The sequence below is a fragment of the Diorhabda carinulata genome, chromosome 2 (assembly GCF_026250575.1).
Source record: "Diorhabda carinulata isolate Delta chromosome 2, icDioCari1.1, whole genome shotgun sequence".
Lineage (NCBI taxonomy): Eukaryota > Metazoa > Arthropoda > Insecta > Coleoptera > Chrysomelidae > Diorhabda > Diorhabda carinulata.
Window position 1 is genome coordinate 21,841,110 of NC_079461.1, and position 20,134 is coordinate 21,861,243.

The following is a 20,134-nucleotide window of genomic DNA, read 5'->3' on the forward strand; positions in this document are numbered from 1 at the left end:
ACCAGGACATTTTCCTTGTTCTGATCGTTCTAAGTTCCTCGATCTTGCCTTCAATTAACAGTTCATAGTTCATAGTTACATTGAGGGCAGCTAAGAAGCCGCTTAGCACATAAGCCTCTTGATAATTATTTATCATGCAGCTGGGAGACTTGTCCAAGTAGTAGAACACTCTAAGATGCACCACCGACACTCCGGATCGTCTGTGATGTTCATGGTGTAGATATGGCGTCTTAGATAGCAATCAGTCACAAAATCCATCTAAGTGTACCAGGGGTCTCTATTCATCTCTACCAATCCCGCCAACCAACACCAAGGTGGGTTCTGGATTCATCGCAGTCTGGCTAGTGAGTTCGCCTTACCGTGGTCTTTGTTGTCCGAGTTACCGAGCACCAAAACTCACCAGATTTTGTAAGACTTTCTTGTAATCAAGCGCTAGCTTAGAGCATATTTTTCCAGCTGTTACAGCTTATATTGGCTTATTATGGAGCGTCCTTTGCAGAAGCCTGATCCGGCCAAGACATTCCTCTTGAAACCGTATTAATAATTAACAGTTGCAGGAATTGATGTTAAAAAAAATTTTTTGGTCAGTGTATTAGTTTTTTTTTATTATAATTGAAAGATGATTTTGGAGTTGGTATGAAGATTTAATGAAAAAGTATTATAATATTAACAGAAAACGTATATCAAATGACGGAAGTCTAAATAAAACTCGAGGCTAAGTAACAAAGACATTATTATTTAGTCTATGAATTGTGCCATTTTTCAATGCCTTCGTGACTAAAACCTTACTTTTACTAACAAACCTATAGAAAATAATTTACCGTTGGTTACAAAGAGATAATTTTAAATACGAGGCATCTAAGTACGCAATTAAAAGTAGAAGGTCTTCCATCACGTGACTAATACATCACCAACGATATTCATATGAATCAAATCAAAATTTCTCATGTCTCAGTTGATTATAAACGAGGTAAAGGAAGTTAGACAACATAGTAAACAAAAAAATTAAAATAGTTTGTTATGCTTATGACGCAGATAATTTACAAAGGCTACTTACTGCATAGGTTTGAAGAAATAGCGAAAGCTTCCGTGAAAAAAACTAAATCTTTTGCAGTATCTAGAGAACCGAGATTTAAACTCGCAATATACGATCAGAGTGTAGACCAAGTGATGTTATTCAAATATTTGGAAGCGAAAACTAAAGAATTAATATCAGGATATCAAGATACTTGAGAGATGTAATTGGGCGGGATAAATATATGACTACCAGGAGCACAGTCACATTATACAAGATCTGTTTGAGACCATAAATGACATACGCGATAAAATCAGTGAAGACTAACAACATAACTAAGAACTACTGATCGCGGAATCAATAGCGGGATACACATTAAGAGAAATGATGAAATAACGGAAATATTTGATAACCAGGATGTAGTGAGATGGGCGAGAAATAGACGAAAGGAATAGAGAGAGACCACGTGGACTGAAGATCAGATGACAGGTTGGTGAAGATTTGAAAAGAAGAGAAACCAAATACATCCTGACCATCTACAAAATAGTATGGAGCTGGTCTTCCTCATCCCAGCTGCAGCTAGGCAACCATTGATGCAAACATAGGATGTAGAAGGGGTTAATTCCTGAGTATTTATTAATAATTTTACATTGACTACCTTTAAATTAAAAGTTTTTATAAATTGCGAGACGAGCAACAGACGAGTCCAACAAAGTAGTATTCCAACCGCGGCGTACACAACATTTTTTAGACGACGCATATTTTTGATTTTTTTGCAGTGTACCTTTTGTTTTGTTTCTTCAGGAAATTGATGAGTTTTGGATATTTGTTGATATGAACATGTTGTTTTATTGCGAGAATACTTTTAATCATCGAGAATGTAGACCATGAAGTAGAACTTTTCCAGATTTTAGATTTTTCTGAAAAATAAGCGAGCACTACGTTTTCCGTTGGGTTTTTCGCCTTTTTCTGATGACACCACTTCATAAAGAGCTCCTACTGTTTTTCGTACCTTGCACGAGATTTATCCGGCAACGAATTAATAACGGCTGCATTGCTTTCGATTTTCATTTAATTTTTCTCATCTTCATTCATTGTTATTCAATAATTTAGACAAAACAAATAATTTCAGAAAATTTAATGTTACGCAAAATCATCGAAGTGAAACTGTCAACTGTCAACAATGAAGTTGTTTACTCCAGAGCGTCCTGAAAGTGTTTTGCAGTACGGAACTGTCACTTTCACTACATGGAACACTCAAAACGCAACTTTCGGTATGTAAATTAATACAGAACGAATAACTTTCAGATGGCGTCGTCTAAAATATTGGTTTGTGGTACTGAAGATATAATATATGATAGAGATCTTAGAGCGCCTGCGTACGACTTTTTTGCTAAAAAGTATATGAGTTCTGCCTACTTGTTATTGGGTTAAAAACTGTTTTTTTTTCGCATCAAATCCCGGAACGCCCATAAAAGGTTGTTGCTGATAGGCGTATCTTGAATTTCAACGATATCAAAAGCGCCGACATTATCATTATTTCTAATAAACAATGATCCTTTTAATTCAATAAGACTGTATTTATTACTATACAGGTAGTTCACAATAGCATAACCATATTGTGTCACCAAATAAAGCTATCTTAGATTTTAACGAGTTCATCTGTACATACTTTAGAAACCACCATCTTGAACAAATAATTCTAATAAGTCCATTCAATTTTTTTGAATTGATGAAAATTATAACGACATTGAATATACAGAGTGTTCATATTTCACTTGTGAATTAAGTAATCAACAGCTGGTGCATCATGGACTGTTGTACGTCCTCAACAAGAGGATTTTTTAAGAAGATTAAAAACATTAGTAAGAAGTCGAAGTATCTAAAAAAAATTTACTGGTGCAAAAAACCAGCATCTTTTTTTGCATAAACACAGAATATACCAGTTGAGGATTTATTTTTTATGTCATTAATTGCACTGGAAAGCTTTGTTGAAACTGAGTTTGACGATGAAGACCAAGTTCCAATACGAAAATGGTCGATTGAATGTTAGATTTTTATCCAAGAGAAAGATGAATTGTTAACGAATTTTTTCGGAATAGTTAGAATCGGAATCATATGAATCCCATGGTGAAAAAACCAATTATAAAACTTGTAGGAAATAATTAACAATTTAAATTTGGGAAATTCGATTCCTCTCTGTATAATTTCTGATCGGCTCGTTTAAATAAATATCTTTACGATCTATTAACTCCGTTGTCGTCGATTTCCTTCAGCTATAACTCGAATTTAAAATTGGTTACGGCCCTTTGGCCACGAATTTAATATAGTTGATGATATTAAGAAGTAGTGAAAGTGGACTCGTGCTGTTGACAACGTTTACCGAACTTCCTGGCTTCCAATGAACTGTGACCTATACACCATTTATAAGAAATAGGAAAAGCACGAATAAGCTACAAAAATCCTTGAAAAGAAGTAAGGACGATGGAATTTAGCGTGAATCTATGAATAAAATCGTTTCTTATTTAGTGTACTTCATAATGTCAACAGGTTTAATTGAATAAATCGAAACACTTACTACGAAATTGAAAATTGAGAAAATAAGGATTTTGTTGGTGAACAATGGAAATGTTTTATGAAACTAACATGAATTAAGACATCTGAAATTCAATTATACAAGAAAAATATATATTTTAAATACATTATATTCTAATCCAGGAAGGACTTTTAAAGAAATAGTCTTCGACTGGTCTGTTACGAGTCGTAGAGAACATTCGGAATCATGAAAATTACTGAAGCAATTCGAGAATGCCTCTCCAAGACTCAAGTGTGTGAATGAATCCAAAAAGGTCGAGAAGTGGTTGCAAACAGAGCCTCAGCCTAGTATGGGAGTATACAGTGACCAATGGGGCATTAGCCTAGGTAATATGGTACAAATAAATGATGAACGTCTCGGTTAACCAAGACCTCTGAATTTCAAACACTAATTCAATCGCTGACAAGTTTGTGCGCGTTTCTTGCAGCGGTATGAAAAAGAAGTAAATAATTTATTACCACGAAGATTTATCACTCGTTAGCTTTAGGTGAACTATTATATTATGTAGAGTGAACGTACGTCTATAGAATTGATGAATAAAGATGAAAACTCGGCAGTTGAAGCGAAGGTTACATATCAGTAAGAAAGATGTTGTGTACCGAGTTTTGGGACATGAAAGACATTTTCTTACTGAATAACGAACTTCAAACGCGTAGTTTTATGATAACCACATAAAAAACTTATTTACAGATCAAAACGTCGCGATATTCCAACTCAAATTCCAACAAATTGGATTAGAAAAGCCTCAAACACCCTCTCTGTGAAATTGAAAAATATTATAGCGAAATTCCGGTTTACATTTGAACTAACTTCGTTGTTTTTCTAGATACTAACCTAACCTAACCTGAAAAACATGGTAAAACTTGTTTATAGATCAAAACGTCGCGATATTCCAACTTCAATTCCAACGAATTGGGTTAGAAAACCCTCGAACACCCTCTCTATGAGATTGTGAAAAATTATAGCAAAATTCCGGTTTATATTTGAACTACTCCCGTTGTTTTTCTAGATATTGCCTGGTTCATATAAGAAAGACTATCACCATATGACAAAATGGTCATGGAGTTGCGGTTTTTGCCTTCCGATTGATAGTCTTTAGTGACGACTTCCAACCTCTATATTATCACGATTACGTAATGATAATGGAATATTAAAGAATCACTTACCTTTGGAAAGTTCTCTTCAATTCGGTTTTCCTTCGTTTCCCGTTCACCGTCCTCCAGTTTTTGAAATTCCTTCAAAAACGGGGAGGTAACTTTAGAGCCTTCATCGATTTTGGGTCCCCTAACTTCAACGACATTAGCTACTTGAAACGAACTACTGCAATCTTTTATATTCAAACAAACTTGAACGTCTTCAAATAAATCTTCGATTTCATTAACTTGAGGTTCTTTGATTTCTATGTACCAAGACGAGTTATTTGCACTGCAAACTGACGAAACGTCTAAACTCGCATATTTACCACTACCCAATGCGTTTTTACATTTTTTCAAGTAGTTTTTTACGCGTTTCGTTTTACTTTGCCGGATTTCCGAGGATTTTAAAGAATCTCTTTCGTCTTTTGATATATCTTCGGGGGACGGTTTCCATGACTCCTCGTCATAGGTAACGGCCTTTGTTACCGTTGGCGTTACCTGGAAATTTAAAATGAAAAGTGAATATCATCACAAAACGATTTTCTATTCAAACAAATTCGCAGATGACAATATATCTAGTGCGGTCCATCAGATAAGGAAAAGAAAGTCATAAATAAACAAAAACTGTGATTATTTTTCAATTTATTTATTCTCATATTATTTCAGAACGTCTGACAATAAAAATATGACGCATCTTTATAAGTTTCGTACTAAAACTTCAACTTCACGAGCAATTAATAGTCACAAGAAATCAGATTAAGGATATGTGGTGGGTGTTTAATCTTTGTGAAGCTCATTCGTGTTCAATAACCTTGGAAAACCAAACAGTGTTGACTGAAGCACTGACATGAAGCAAGTCTATACCTCGGCTGATTCTTAAAGGCCTTTCTTCAATAATTTTTTGACGCAACTACCTTGGTATAATATTATTATTGAAGAAACATATATTTGGGTTAACTATCACATATTTTAGAAGACTTGCTCACCAAATTGCTGAGGAATATGGAAAGCATACGAAACTGATATTTATGAGCAAATAATTAACACTATCAGCTGAATGCCAACAAAACATTGAATGTTGATGACAACGGATTCCAAACAATGCGAAATAAGCCCCAAAAAGTTCCAGGTGGCAAAGAAAAAAGCAAGCTCAAGCATTAACCAGCTGTGAAAGATGTTATAATACAACAATAATCGTTGGTTAATTTATTCCAGCCTTGATAATATTCAAAGAGCTCCAGCTGGAAGCTTGGTAACCGTGAACTTTTCTATCAATGGTTGAAACATTTTGCTTTTGTTGTCAAGCCTAGAAAGAAAGATAAGGTCTTGCTCTTGCTCGATAGGCATACTACACACATCAGAACCAAAAAGATCCAAAATATTGTAGCCATCACTTTTTTGGGTGCTTTGCCACTCCATGGAATTTCTTTTCACATCTTCTTGGTATTCGTGGTAAAGATCTACTCGACTCTACTGCTACGGCACTGCGTTGAGACTTCGAAACATTCACCTTTCACAGAGTTTTGTCATATTTAAATGCTTACATATACTACTTGTTTGGAAATCATCATCATCATCTTTTAATGCTCCTCGTCCTCGGCGAAACAATTTTCTCAAGATGCTATAAACAGATTTCGTTTTGTTTTTGAATTGCTCAATTTGTGTCATTTTTCAAGACAATTTAACTGAGTGGTTGTTTGGATAAAATTGAAACTTTGTTTGAAGCTCGTTGAGAACTACTAGGTACTTGTGTACTACAGATTTAAAAAAGAGATTGATTACTTCGAAAGAATCTTTAAGTTTCAAAGGAATCTTTTGTTTCAAGTGAAATCAGACCTAGTATAAATGAAATGAAAAACAGACAATGGGATAAACTAAACAATATGAAGTTCCAATAATAAACAAAAAGTTTCACGTTTCAACAAGAATATGAGCTTGTTTAGTATTAGTTAGAGACGATCAGAAACTTATCGATTGTAAAATATTAGAGGTAAATTTAAAACCTATGGGATTAAACTATGGACGAAATTGCTTTATTTCAGAGGTCACAGATTAATAAAAAATTATCTACCAATTTTCACAAATATAACAAAGTTTTTGTTGAAGTTTAATCGTTTAAGAAAGTTTATTAAACAAAAATAGTTTTCGTTAACGTTGCGTAGAAATAAATAGAAACGGTCGAATACAAAAAAAATTATACGATAACTTGGGAGGAAAAAAGAAAAAATTGGTAGGGAATTCAATAATGAAAATAACAAAAACGATTAATGTTAAACTGTAGTTTAAACTACTTCCAGACTGTTGATTATATTTAAAACGAAATTTATCAGTTGACGCCAACTATAAAAGGAAAAAAATCATTTAGACCGACCTTTGATGTCCAAAATTCTTTTCCTTTTTGTATTCCAAAGCATAAAGTACGAAATCTTCCGCTAGAGCTAAATTGGAAACATGCGTATAATAAAATTACTTTCACTGACACTTAGCTAGCAAAAATTTCTTCTATTCAACAATAATCTACTGATAGATCGCTTTCAAAAACATTGTTTCTAATAATTATTACAATAATAGAGATAAAAGATAATTTCATAATGTTATAGTCCAGAGGAATTCTTTAATAAACCAAAACCTTATAACAAAATAGTAAAATAAATTATAATAAATAATAAAATTTACTATGAAATGATATTTTATACAAAAAAATCACTTAATTAGAATTGAATATGTGGATTCCGACAACTTAAATTCATTAACTCCGTATTCGAGAAACGTTTTGTAGTTTATCTCTTAAACAGCACGAACTTTGAGTGACGTTGATCCTATTAATGTCACTGTGTAGAAGCGTATAAAAAGATCACTTTCGTTCGTAAACGCGAAGAAATTAAATTAGGTAACAGTTGATTTTGCTTTGTTACCAGTGACGTGTCGCAGATACCTCCAAATTTCAATAATTCAACTAGAAAAGATACAATTTGGTTACAGAAGTGTTTTGAGAGAGCAAATAAAAACAAATATTTGTACAACTCAAATAACACACGTTCAGAGTCATATCAGTATCGCCATGTTTTAAAACTTAAATAGCAACCCTTGTATACTAAAAGTGAAAGACTACAGTTAGACATTGTATTTTCTAAAGTCTGTTCTTCTATTTTCTAATAACAATTTTTTAGTCTATTCATCACATATAGTACAGATTATAGTCTATTTCAAAATCTACACTGTACCAAAAATTATTTTTTCCCTCGGCGTGGATGCTACTTTTTCTCAGGAACGAACAATTTTTCATCAAAAATAAGTGCGGAAAACTGACTAATTATAAGCAACTTTTGTTTTATAAAGGTTTTCTTAAAGTCAATACTTTTTGATTTAATCGCAAGTGAAATTGACAGAAAACCACTTCGTTTTCGATATTTTTTTTAGGAATTACTGGAAATGTAAAAACGGAATTAATGTTTGTTGAAAGTCAATTGATATTTTTAAAATATATTTACAATAACCAAAAAATAATACATTTTTTAAAAAAACATTTGCTTTTATTTCTTATAAAAGTTTCTAGCGAGTTTTGAAGATATTAATTTCGATTAATATTTTTTCGTTGGAAAAAATCTCACCCTCGTTTCCACCCCATTTGAAAAAAACAGTTATAAAAACTCAAAAACTATTAAGGATACTCAAAATTAAGTCAGATATAGACATTTAAATTTTTGTGCTTTCGCGTGAACTACCTTAAAAAAATTCTTATTGACATGAACTACATAGCTTTTTAAAGGACTTGATGATTCAATCTAATCTATAATTAGTAATAAAAATGTGGCTATTAATATTTGAGATAAATTACTAATTTTGTATTAAATTAGGTAATTCGGAGACTGAAATTTAATACTTGGATGGTTCCAGAAGTATCCGGCCTGACCTAGAGATGGTGGTAGTTGCTTGGAAAATACCACTGTATTAGAAAGTATTGAATTTATCGAACATCCTGGTTTTTTCCAAAATTTTCATCAGTTACTTCTAAGACGTTCATAGTAGATTTCTAAATAGTTCGTGAACATTAGGGTGCTATATCCAGACAATTCACCCTGTTACTATAAGTCTTAAGCAGTTTCTAGCTTCCAGAATGATTCTAGCATCATCATAACTACCCTATTCACTAATTGTATCATCCCCAAAATCAGAATCGTGTTAAAAAAGTACGAAAGCGAATTACTTTCAAGATTATCTTTTTTTAATTATGTAATTCAAATTAGGGTGATAATTTTACATAGTTTTCCAATAACTTTGATCTAATAATTTTGCGATTAAAAATTATATTAAGTTTAAAAAATCTACGGCACTGATTTTAAGTATAACATAACCTCGAATCTCTCTTAACTTTTCATGAATCTGTTGTTGAAACACGATATTATATTACAAAAAAAACGGTTAATCCTAATGATTATTAAATAAACATAATTACAACTTTATTAAAATTCAATTAATTTTTTTTCTTTACAATATGACAGCTGTTAATACATTATAACGTTGACAGATATCGATGTTTATATATCCATTTAACGTAAAATATAATGAAGGTTTCTAATTTCGTTATAACGGTCAATCAGACGCTGCGACGCGTCGCTTCTATACCAAAGCGTAACATAATTTATTAAAGAACTGAAATTTAATTTGAAAATCTGTATGGAAAATTCTGATTATTTTATTTGGATTAGATCCAATTTCAAATTTAGTATTGTGTACTTATTTGCTTATTTCGATGTCAAAATTTGACAACGTCATATCCTTAACCTCACTTTTAATCTTAGATCACAAAACTCACTAAAGAACACGCTGTCAAGCTTATGCAGATTGCTGCTAAAAACTCTAGACACTGAAAAAGAAGATGAATTGTACTGAGTTTTGAAGTCAAAAATGAGAATAATCTGAGCTTTGATGTAAATGGAAACCAGTAAACAGAATGTTTGAAATAAAAACTTTATAAGCAATTTTCAGGAACATCTTATATTTGTACGAAAGTTCCCACAAGCAGAAAAACTTGTTTTAAGGTATAGAATACTACGATTTTAAAAAATGTGTTTATGATTGTTTGAAAATCGAAAATGTTGATTTTCTAATCTTTTTTTTGCGTATCTTTTTCAACAAGAAAACAGAAACAATTAAATTTTCTGTTTTTACAGATTCTACTGAACAATCATCTAATGTTGACGTAATACAGAGTGTTCCAAATAAAAATAACACTGCAACATGGAAAAAAAATTTGTCATACGATATATCGTTTCTGAGTTATATGCCTGCAAAGTTGCGAAATCAATACTTATATACGTGTGGTTAACAATCCGTAACTTTTGCAGGGACAATCTGTACAATCTAAAAATAGTAAAAATAGATTTTTCATTCGATTTTTCAACAAAAAAATACTCTTTGTTCAACTCGATAAAATTTTTGTAATTTGTTAGAGCATTCCAAGATTTTGCTTTATAGTCGATCATTTCATCTACTCACTCCCGAATTTTTTGACCGAAACACCCTGTATATTCAAGTAGAACCGTAAAAATTGTATGATATAGAACATTATAACTTCACAAGTACGGTAATTAAATGTGAATATAAATTCCATATACCATTTATGGTTAGATAATAGACAGGCGTTGCTGCATGGTAAATTCACTTACATACTTATAATTTGTTAATAGAAAAAAAAATAAGAAGATATTTTTGTCTAATTATATACGGTGAATCTAATAAAAATTGAGTAATAGATATTTATATATAAATTATTAGGGATCTTCGAAATTACAGTTAAAAATATAATTCGATTACTGATTGTCAATGTGCTGATTTTAAAAATATCAAGAGATTTCTCATATCAGCTCTATTTTTTGAAAATCCAGCTAAAAAGAAGAAGAAACCGGGTGGTTCTATTTAAAAATATAAAGAAATTTGATATTTATGAAGTTAAATTTTGAACACCTTTTATACACACACTGTATAAAATGAAAAATTTTTCAACATAGATTCAAGAACGTCTGACCTTGCTAAAAGCAAACGTATAAAATCCATTTTCATATATTTAAGGGTGTCCTCATAAAAAAATAATTTAGAAGTGTTTGCAACGGTCAAATATTTTACAAAAAAATTAATTACTCAAAAAGTATGCAGTTTTCGAAAAAAGTTTTCAGACAAAAGTATACTAAAATATTACGTAAATTTCAAATATGTATTAATATACAGGTTGTTCTATTTAAAATAACAAAGTTATAGTCGGACATCTTTGAATTAAAAAGATTGTATCCGAAAACCCAAATGTAGAAATTTTCATGATTTTACTATAAGTATTTTGCTATATACAGATAGTTTTAACTCGTCGTGGGGCACCCTGTATATATAATGGATATTAATTCCCCTAACCAGCCCGAAAGGCACATTATGCATACTGGCCGATGTTGCCAGCTTGTATTTAAGCTTGTAAATAAGCATAGATAAATATATAATAAATTCAGCACGTGGTGAAAAAACTTTACCAGAATCATTTTAAATAGTATTTTCAAGAAATTTGTCAACACTGTTTATATAGTATTTTTACGCCGCAGTATCCCTAAGTTATCTAATAAGGGGAGTAAGTGAATGAAAATTCATTCGCGTCATTACGTGTGCACAAAGAAAATGATTGATTATACGCATTTTCTTTTATGGCATTTCGATATATCATCGACGATTTCGTACAAAGAAAAACATTGTCTGATTAGAAAATTCGAAGTAGATCTAGTGAAAATTTGAAAATCGAATCAAAACAAAAAAAATTGAAAAGACAGAACCCGCTCCAAATAAGGCACTTGCAGAAACTTGGTATTTAATTTTCTGTTTCATCCCAGACTCATAGAAAAATGTTTGTTTACAGTAAAACATTGAAATACTGCAATTTGAAAAAATGCAATCATATATTCAGTCCTTTCGACGATATCTCTGGATTTATTTTTGACATAAATCCTGATTGTTAGGGGTGAATCAACTCTAATAATTCACATGGAATTTAGAGTTTATACTTAATCATAACATGCAAATAAATCGATAATTTGATGTTTATTTCAGAAGAAATTTTATCATTTCTCTTTTATTTCAGTAGGGAAAATTAATTTTAGTTTTTTGTTTATTTTATCTCAAGTAAAACCTCACATCTGTGCATATATCGTATTACATGCAACAACATGTTAAATATGGTTTAGGGAAGTTTGATTGATGCAAAAATAAATATGTCGTATTTTTCTTTAATTATATAACATTCACGGGGTGATCAATTTATGAATTATTGACTTACCTTACGAGTTCTTTTAATCATTTTGGTACTGCTTCAAGTATGTAGTTGAGAAACATTGATAAAATGATATAAGAGATATCTGCTTTCATTTTGATTTCTTTTAAGTTATGTCTGCATCAAAACTATGACAAATATATGAAAATTAGTTAATATAAAATTGAAATTATAATAGTGAAAGTTTTAAACACGAATCCAAAATTTATCTATGGAAGTTTAATTCTATTAAAAACCCAGCGTCGTCCTCCGAACAAAAACTTTTTATTTCATAATTTATTAACGTTAGAAACACGAAATATTGATTGAGAAAAGAATTTTTAGTATGCTGAAACCAATAAAAAATTGAATCATGGGTCCTCAAAACTAAAACTACAAGCTGTTTGGTTTGGTACAACGATCTGAAAAGCTATGGTTTATTCTTCAAGTGTGGGTAGCAATTTTCTCAATTATAAATAATAAAACTAAAGATTTTTGTGAGATAAATAACATCAACGATGAATTTAAATCTTGTTAAATTATATGCAGATCTAATTATGTAAAAGAAACCGGTCTAACTGAAGAAAATATAGAACTCGAGTTTCCTTTGGAAATAACATTGGTAGAAACAATTTTTTGGAAAGGGAAATTAAGAATAAATGTAAAATGAATCTATTCACATATCTCACAGAAGTTTAGCAAATTATGAAGAATTTATGAATGGGTTTGAAAGCTTCAACTGAGAAAGTTCGTCTATTAATAATTGGTGATGATAAACATGATGTTTTTTTTTAAATTGGTATAACAACTGATAGTTGTTTTTTGTTGTTTTAGTATCAATAAAGCTGCAAATAATTGAAATTCTTTATCAAAAAGTTCTGTTCTTCAATCTTTGATGATGTGCACCAAAAAGTTTGTACGGAAAAAGTTGTAGCCGCTGCATTGAAGAACATCCAAGTTTGCTGCAATTGGGATTGTGCCCTTCCAAATATTGAGGAACCATCTTGACAAACTTCCCAAATCTAGCTTGTACAGAAGAAAATCTCCATCAAAGATTTTTATATTCATTTAAATGCGTATGTGGATTACAAGAATTGAAAACAGTTCGAAGAAACCACAAAATTTATTTACTCGAAGAAATTCGATTATTTTCTTTGAGGTTATGTCAAGTTACTTATTTATATAGATGAATCGAATGCAAAAAACGAAGATTTAGTTTGTTCAAGTGAATATTCTAGATATAAATAAGAAGGTTAAACTAAAATAATGTCTAACTATATGAGATGATAAATCTTTTTATTGTTATTGCTTTCAGAGAAGTAAAATTTGTTCTACGAATGGACTATAATTCGATATAAGTCGAGTGTAGTAGAGGTGAATACTACGCGTAAAAAAATGATTAATACAAAATATACACTAAGAAAAAGTATGTATTGATGAAAAACTATTAGAATTCGAAGTAAAGTTTTCTATAATGAAGAATATATACGATGCTTGTAAGAATTTGTTACAAAAATATTTGATGGGAAAACTGAAACGAAATTGAGTAGAATAAGGAATATTTCATGTAGAAATAGTCATATAGAGTCGAAAATAAGCGGGTATATAATGAATATATTCTTGAAACTATACGTTGTTGAACAAAAACGAGTGAAATCCGTGGTATTGAATGACCTACCTGCAAATAACCCGGTCAAACAACGCTGTTGGATCGATAATTTAATAATAGTACAGTATAACACGCAAACTAGAAAAAAATTTTGATACAACAAACACGAGTACGATTTTATTTCTATTAACAAATCGAGTAGATCCATTAGAAATTAATTTAGGGTATTATAAAATGAAAAAAAAAACTGAAAAACAGATAAATTATTTATTGTAGAAATGTTTAAGAGCTTTAAAGTCTTTAAATCGTTCTAGCCTGGAATTGTATACGACGAATTTGTGATAGCTACCCGAAAACCCCAAATTATCCCAAAGAAAGATGTATAAGCGATTATTTCAACTGAAGAAATTGATTCAACTTCCCTTAGTAACCCTACTCGAAATGCAACTTCTTTTCCACTAACTTATTGATGTAAAATTACGAAAATTATTAGAAAAGCTTCTCACATTGTCTAAATGAAAACAAATATCTCTCCGCACGTCATTAGAAATTTAATCACACGCGCGTAAGGTCCAATTGTATATAGGAAATGTCAAAATCGGGTGGGAAATTCACACTAACATTTTACACGCACTGCGTAGACCGAAAGACGTCGCGAACAAACATCGTATCGACGTTAAGCGTCGGAACGCGCCGGCGTTGGTATCCGGGCAACCGAGTGAATGAAATTTTGTTTACGCTCGAAATACAATGCCGAACATAAAATTCGTTTGGTGACTGCTTGAATAAAAAAGATTTGTGGGAATCTTCAAACTGCAATGACTTCTTCAAAAGATTAAAAATTCATCTTTGAATCCGTTTGTCTAATTCCAAAACACGATTCTCCAGGAACACGGAGCACGACCTCTACCTATCAACTCCACGGCTCAATATTTTACAATGCGAAAAAAATGCACAATCATTTGCCAACTGAAATCAAATTACAATTACCAATTTGAGGGCATATTTACTGGAAAGTGCCTCTGTAAATTCAGTATGTCTCGAAGCTCTTTAGAATGTCTATAAGCCGATAGATGTCTCTGTAAACGTCTCCCCATCTCATGCCCAACATGGTCAATGGGATTTAAAAATTCACGATGTTCAAGGGAAAGTAGCGGTCCAGTAGATCTTCTCGGGAAGATAATCCAGCAATTGAAGTACTGTCCTAACTATCCAGACTTTTTGCGTATGATCTCGAAGGGAAACTGCCGAGACCGTTCGGTTTTTCAAAGCACCAGAAACGAGAAAGCGGTCTCTCTAGCTGTATAGGAATATGAAGAGAACAACGAATTGGTTTCTAAAGATATAAAGGCACTAGATTTAATAAAGATAAACTCTAGTTAATATTGGTTAGTCATGGATCGATGGTAGAGGATCATGAGATCACGATCATTCGTGACACTGTGAAATCATCTCATTTTTGACCTTCTTCTTCTTTTCCTCGTATTGTCTTCCATGTCCAAACCATTCGAGTCTTGGTTTTCCTTTCTCAAGCCTCCCAAAATGCTTAAAAATTAATTAATTAACTCATATATCATAAGATGATTCAAAAATACAAAGTAATTAACATTTTTTTCTAAAATTTTTATTTACTTGAACAAATATTCAAAACAGAGAATTCTGGCAGGAAATTATTTCGAAATTTGCTTGATTTTTTAAGAAATTTCGCTATTCCCGATGAGAATGTTCTGACTTGGAATTTTTCGCCGAATCATTCATCACAATTTCAATCAAATATACCAAAAAAAAAATGTCCGCTTGTTCATATTTTATAACACGTACGTTATTTAAAGAAGCGAATGAAATTCTTGAGAATGCTAACGATGACAGGATCTTAATGTAACGGTTCACGATTGATTTTTTTTTTTTTTCGACTTTCAATTATAATCGTTAGACATATACAATGAAAGTGAAATGCTTGTCTGGTCGCTGAATTGTGTAACAATTGACGAAAGATGCATGGAACTGATCAGAACTGACATACAAATCGATGTCACTAACAGTTGTTAGTTGTTAGTATTGTTTTTGGAGATAATTTTTTAATACACAGCCGATATTAGATGAAACTCCATTTATTTAATCCACATTTTGATATAAAAAAGGGTTTGAAAAAATACTATGATTTTTAATTTGGAGCTAAGTACAATCTATTCCGTCAAATATCAATTTTTATATACTAGCGTATGATAATCCTCCAAATCTAGTAAAATCTAGTGAAATTTCTGGGATAAATATTACATTACGCAACGCCGAAATCTTAACGAGCTTACGTTTTTTATATAAATTTATTATTTCATCATTTTTCCTAGAAAACTGGATAAAAATAACAGTTGGCATCACTGCAATCTTGAAAAATGTTTTCAATTCTGCTGGATAAAAACAAAGTTAGGCAACCCCGCAATATTAATAAACATAAACTAATAATTTTCATGATTTCTATAAGGAAATAAACACGTTTTGCAAAACTGCATCTAAAAAATGTTATCCAAATCTTATATTTCCTCAAAGATATATTTGGCATCACTGAAATCTAAAAAATGTGTCCAGTTCTGCTGGATAAAAACTAAATTAGGCAAACCCCGCAATATTAGTGAACATAAATTAATAATTTTCATGATTTCTGTACGGAAATAAATACGTTTGAGAAAACTGCATCTAAAAAATGTTATCCAGGTCCTGGCCCTGATCCCAACTTTGTTCAGTTCAACATTCAATTAACAAAAAACAAATTTATAGTCGAAGAGCTGGTAGAAAAATTTGAGTAGATTCTAGAACCAGTATGAAACTATGTGTAAGTTTTCTGTAATTACGTTCAAACACAAAATCGAAGACCTGGCTAGTGATGAAGCAAGCTACAAGACGTAAAAAAGCTAAGATGCATCAATAACATTTGAAATATGAAAAAAAAAACCTCTTCTTTTTCAGTCCTCAAATCATTTATAAAATTCTGAACCCGTTCGTAATCAATACTGAATTGATTATGAATTGATTCGGAATATATATATATATTACTTGTAACTCGCGTTGTAAGCAAATAATATTGCTCTGTGTATTTGTTTCTACAAATTTTGTAATAAAATTTCATATATTTTCGTATTTTCATCACATAATCATTTGTTTTTTAATCAAATTACATTTCTCCGTCACGCTTCTTCTTCTTCTGTCTTATAATAGACTCGAATTTCAACAATAACTTCATCGATTTATCATATTTCTTCACTTTTCAAAAATATAAAAATTTCCACGTAACTTTACTTAATATATATTCTTTTAGACACCGTCTCTGTAGCTAGTTGTACCCATGAATATTTCATACTAGGTAGTTAATTGTCAGTTAAGATCTGAAGATATATATCTGATGCATTATTTATATTTATACGCCTTTTGAATAATATTACAAACATATAAAAGATACTGACGATCAGCTTCTTGATCCATTGTTAATTTGAACGCAAATAGAACAAAGCAATCGAAAAACTAACCATTTCATAAACTCCTGGATAAAATTACCCAACCATTAAATCAAACTATTGACTTAAAATTGAAATTTCGTCACTTGTTAGTTTAGTTGTAGTCAAGATCATTAAAAACGTGATTCAAACTGAAAATTGAAGATTCGTGACTATTTCAAAATCGTCAAATGGAATGAAGGCTTGTAGAATATGTTATCACTCTTTAATTTGACTGTTTGGATTCGATGACTTTAGAACCTCTTCCTACAGATGTTCTATAAGGAGCAATTTGTTGTGGTTGGAAACGATCTTGGTTCTATATGAATATAAGCACCAAAAGGTGTTACATGATCGATAGTAACATTCGTAAATCTCGTACTTATAAGAACTTGGTACCTCCGGCTGTTAAACCATATTCTTCACCAAAAAATTTTATACTAACCTACCAAAGATGCTTTAAGCTCGCCTTCATTAAACACGCTCATATCTAAAGAGAACAAATATTAGAATTGTTAATTTTTGATCTAAATTATTAAACCTTTGCATGTTTTTAATCCATTTGTCGAAGCATTTTTTTCCATAACGATGGAGGTATCTCCAAAATATTTGATTTGAACACATCCATCGCTTCTTTAGGTGTAGAAAAACGATAATCTCGAAATTCACTTTCGATCTACGAGAATATGAAGAAATCCCACCAATTCGATGTTCTGACTGTTCAAAAATATGTTTGAATTGATGTGTGGAAGCTCGCATTATCGTGTTGGAGAATGATTCGTCTTCTGCGATTGGTTTCACTGATTTTTTCAAACGAAGGCAGGTGTACCATCCAGAATTGACCTTTATACGTTGTTATATTGTAACGATGGCGAAATATCCAGTAATCTCGTGAAAACAGGTTGGATTTGGTCTTTTGAAGCACAGCACCAATCGCCACGAACTTCTTTTTTAATTTTTAAGCACAACAGCCCATTTTGGGTGACCTTGGACACGAAATTCATCCAGTACGACGACGATTGAATACGGAAAACCAACGAGAGGGTGATTCATCAAAATGTCAATTTTTATGATGGCGATGTCAGAATATATTTTGTGTGAGTTTCAAGACTGGTATCTCCCCTTCTATTCCATTCTTCTGTTGATGTTTTTTTTTGTTTAAATTTCTTTTCCAACATATTCGAATGCAGTTTATTTGAATGACATTATATTATATAATAAAAGAAAATCACAAAGACCTTTACTTAGTTAAATTAACAGGTGAAAGCTACTCACCGTTCTTCGTTCGAAACAAAAATATCAAAATGATAATTTGGTTTACCAAAGAAGGTCATCTAGTGTCTATATACTATAAAATAAATTGCAATCTAACGAAGATGCACCTCAGAGGCATTGTTAAGCATTTTTTGAAAGTGATAGAGAACAAAACAAGGTAGCAATTATTGATAATTTATCGAAGACCAAAATTGGAAGTCATTCTACACATTCCAACGGTACTGTCTTATAAAATTTTTTACTACGTACGTTGTGTGTAATTAAAATTTGAAAATGCGCTGTTTTGTTACTTTCGTTGAACTTACAATTCTATGAATATACATATTCAACTATTTCAAGGTCCATTTTCTCTCTATTTCTTTCGAAATGATATCATCTGACATTATTCATGAATTATTTTATTGTTACCATTATTTGATGAAAATTTTGCAACATACTGGGCGTTTCAGAATAAATCGGCGCACCTTATTATTATTATTACAAATAAATACCCTTTGACATGACACCGCTAAAACAGATTATAAAATCTATGATGTATTATTATGTGGTATTTTCTACGAGATACCATTCGCCAAGTATTATATCATTTAATATACTGATAATTCTTTCTTGGAAATACATTCTAATACAGAGATAAACCGAGAAATTTATTCAAAAAAAGTATTCGAAAAAATGGTAACTGTAATGAAAAGTTTCAAATTATTCTGCAATTCCTGTTTGAAGGTCGGGAAGGGTGCGTGGTCCTAATACAGTCCTTGAAAAACCCCAATCACAAGATGTTAGGTCACCTAATCGTGCGGGCCACTCAACCAATCCTCTTCTGCCTATTTGCCATTTGCCCACGTAAATCTTCGAGCTTTCTAGCAGCTTAAGCCCGCCACATGACCCCCAAAAAAGTATAGACCCACGAGATATCCCTGATGGAAACCCACAAATACATCCCAGGCAGATTTAATTCTTCTCCAATGAAGACTCGATTGTGTATGTGTTTCAGCATTCGTCGTAAAGATATTTGGAGTTTTCTTTATGACCGCACCGATCGTCTAGGCGGCGCGTCTGCAACAGAGCCCCTTTTTAAGAATCTCTGATACGTATTTTATACTGTTGAACGATTTGGTAGCCGCAAGTTTGGGAAATTGTTGATGTATTACGAACATGCTTCGTTTTAATCTCTTTCCACGGGGTTTCAACAACTTTGTAGAAATCTATATAAGCGATATCAAATTAACTAATGTTATATGAACTATATTCTAACAAACTAAAAATGAAAAGTAAGTATAAAAAAAATTCAAAGGATTGAACCTTTGTAAAATTATAAAATTTGTCCATTATATGTAGAAAAAAACGTCGTCGTGGCTAATTTAGGTTAGGTTTCAAATTTTACTCACTAAAAGCAGTAAAAGGAATATAGAATCATGTATAGACGTACAAGAACGTTTTGTCGTTAATCCTTCTACATTTTTCGATGGAAAAAGAACTCGGTGAACATCTAATACTTTGTTTAAACAAAACGATTTTCTGTAAACGTAATTTTTTCTCTCAACTTTCATAATAAAGATATTTATTAGCAGGAACTCGCGGAAAACATTTTTTTACTTTACTTAACACATTCCATGTACTTGAAACTCATTATTTTTATATTTATTCTTTCATATTTCTCAGAAATATGCTAGAAAACTCTTAATTTTAATGTAAACAATGAATATAATTGAATTTAACTATTACTACTG

The 20,134-nt window shown here is 31.5% G+C and overlaps 1 protein-coding gene across 3 annotated transcripts in view; it reads right to left on the reverse strand.

Moving 5' to 3' along the window:
* Window positions 1-20,134, reverse strand: part of LOC130903791 (uncharacterized) — a 173,555-nt gene that overhangs the window by 142,011 nt on the left and 11,410 nt on the right. For 2 of the 3 annotated variants that reach the window (XM_057816117.1, XM_057816118.1), the window contains exon 2: window positions 4,778-5,245. In XM_057816117.1, the coding sequence (XP_057672100.1) occupies window positions 4,778-5,245 (468 nt within the window). Of the gene's footprint in view, window positions 1-4,777; window positions 5,246-12,059; window positions 12,182-14,147; window positions 14,302-20,134 lie in introns of those variants that run through there. The other variant, XM_057816119.1, reaches the window with a different exon arrangement.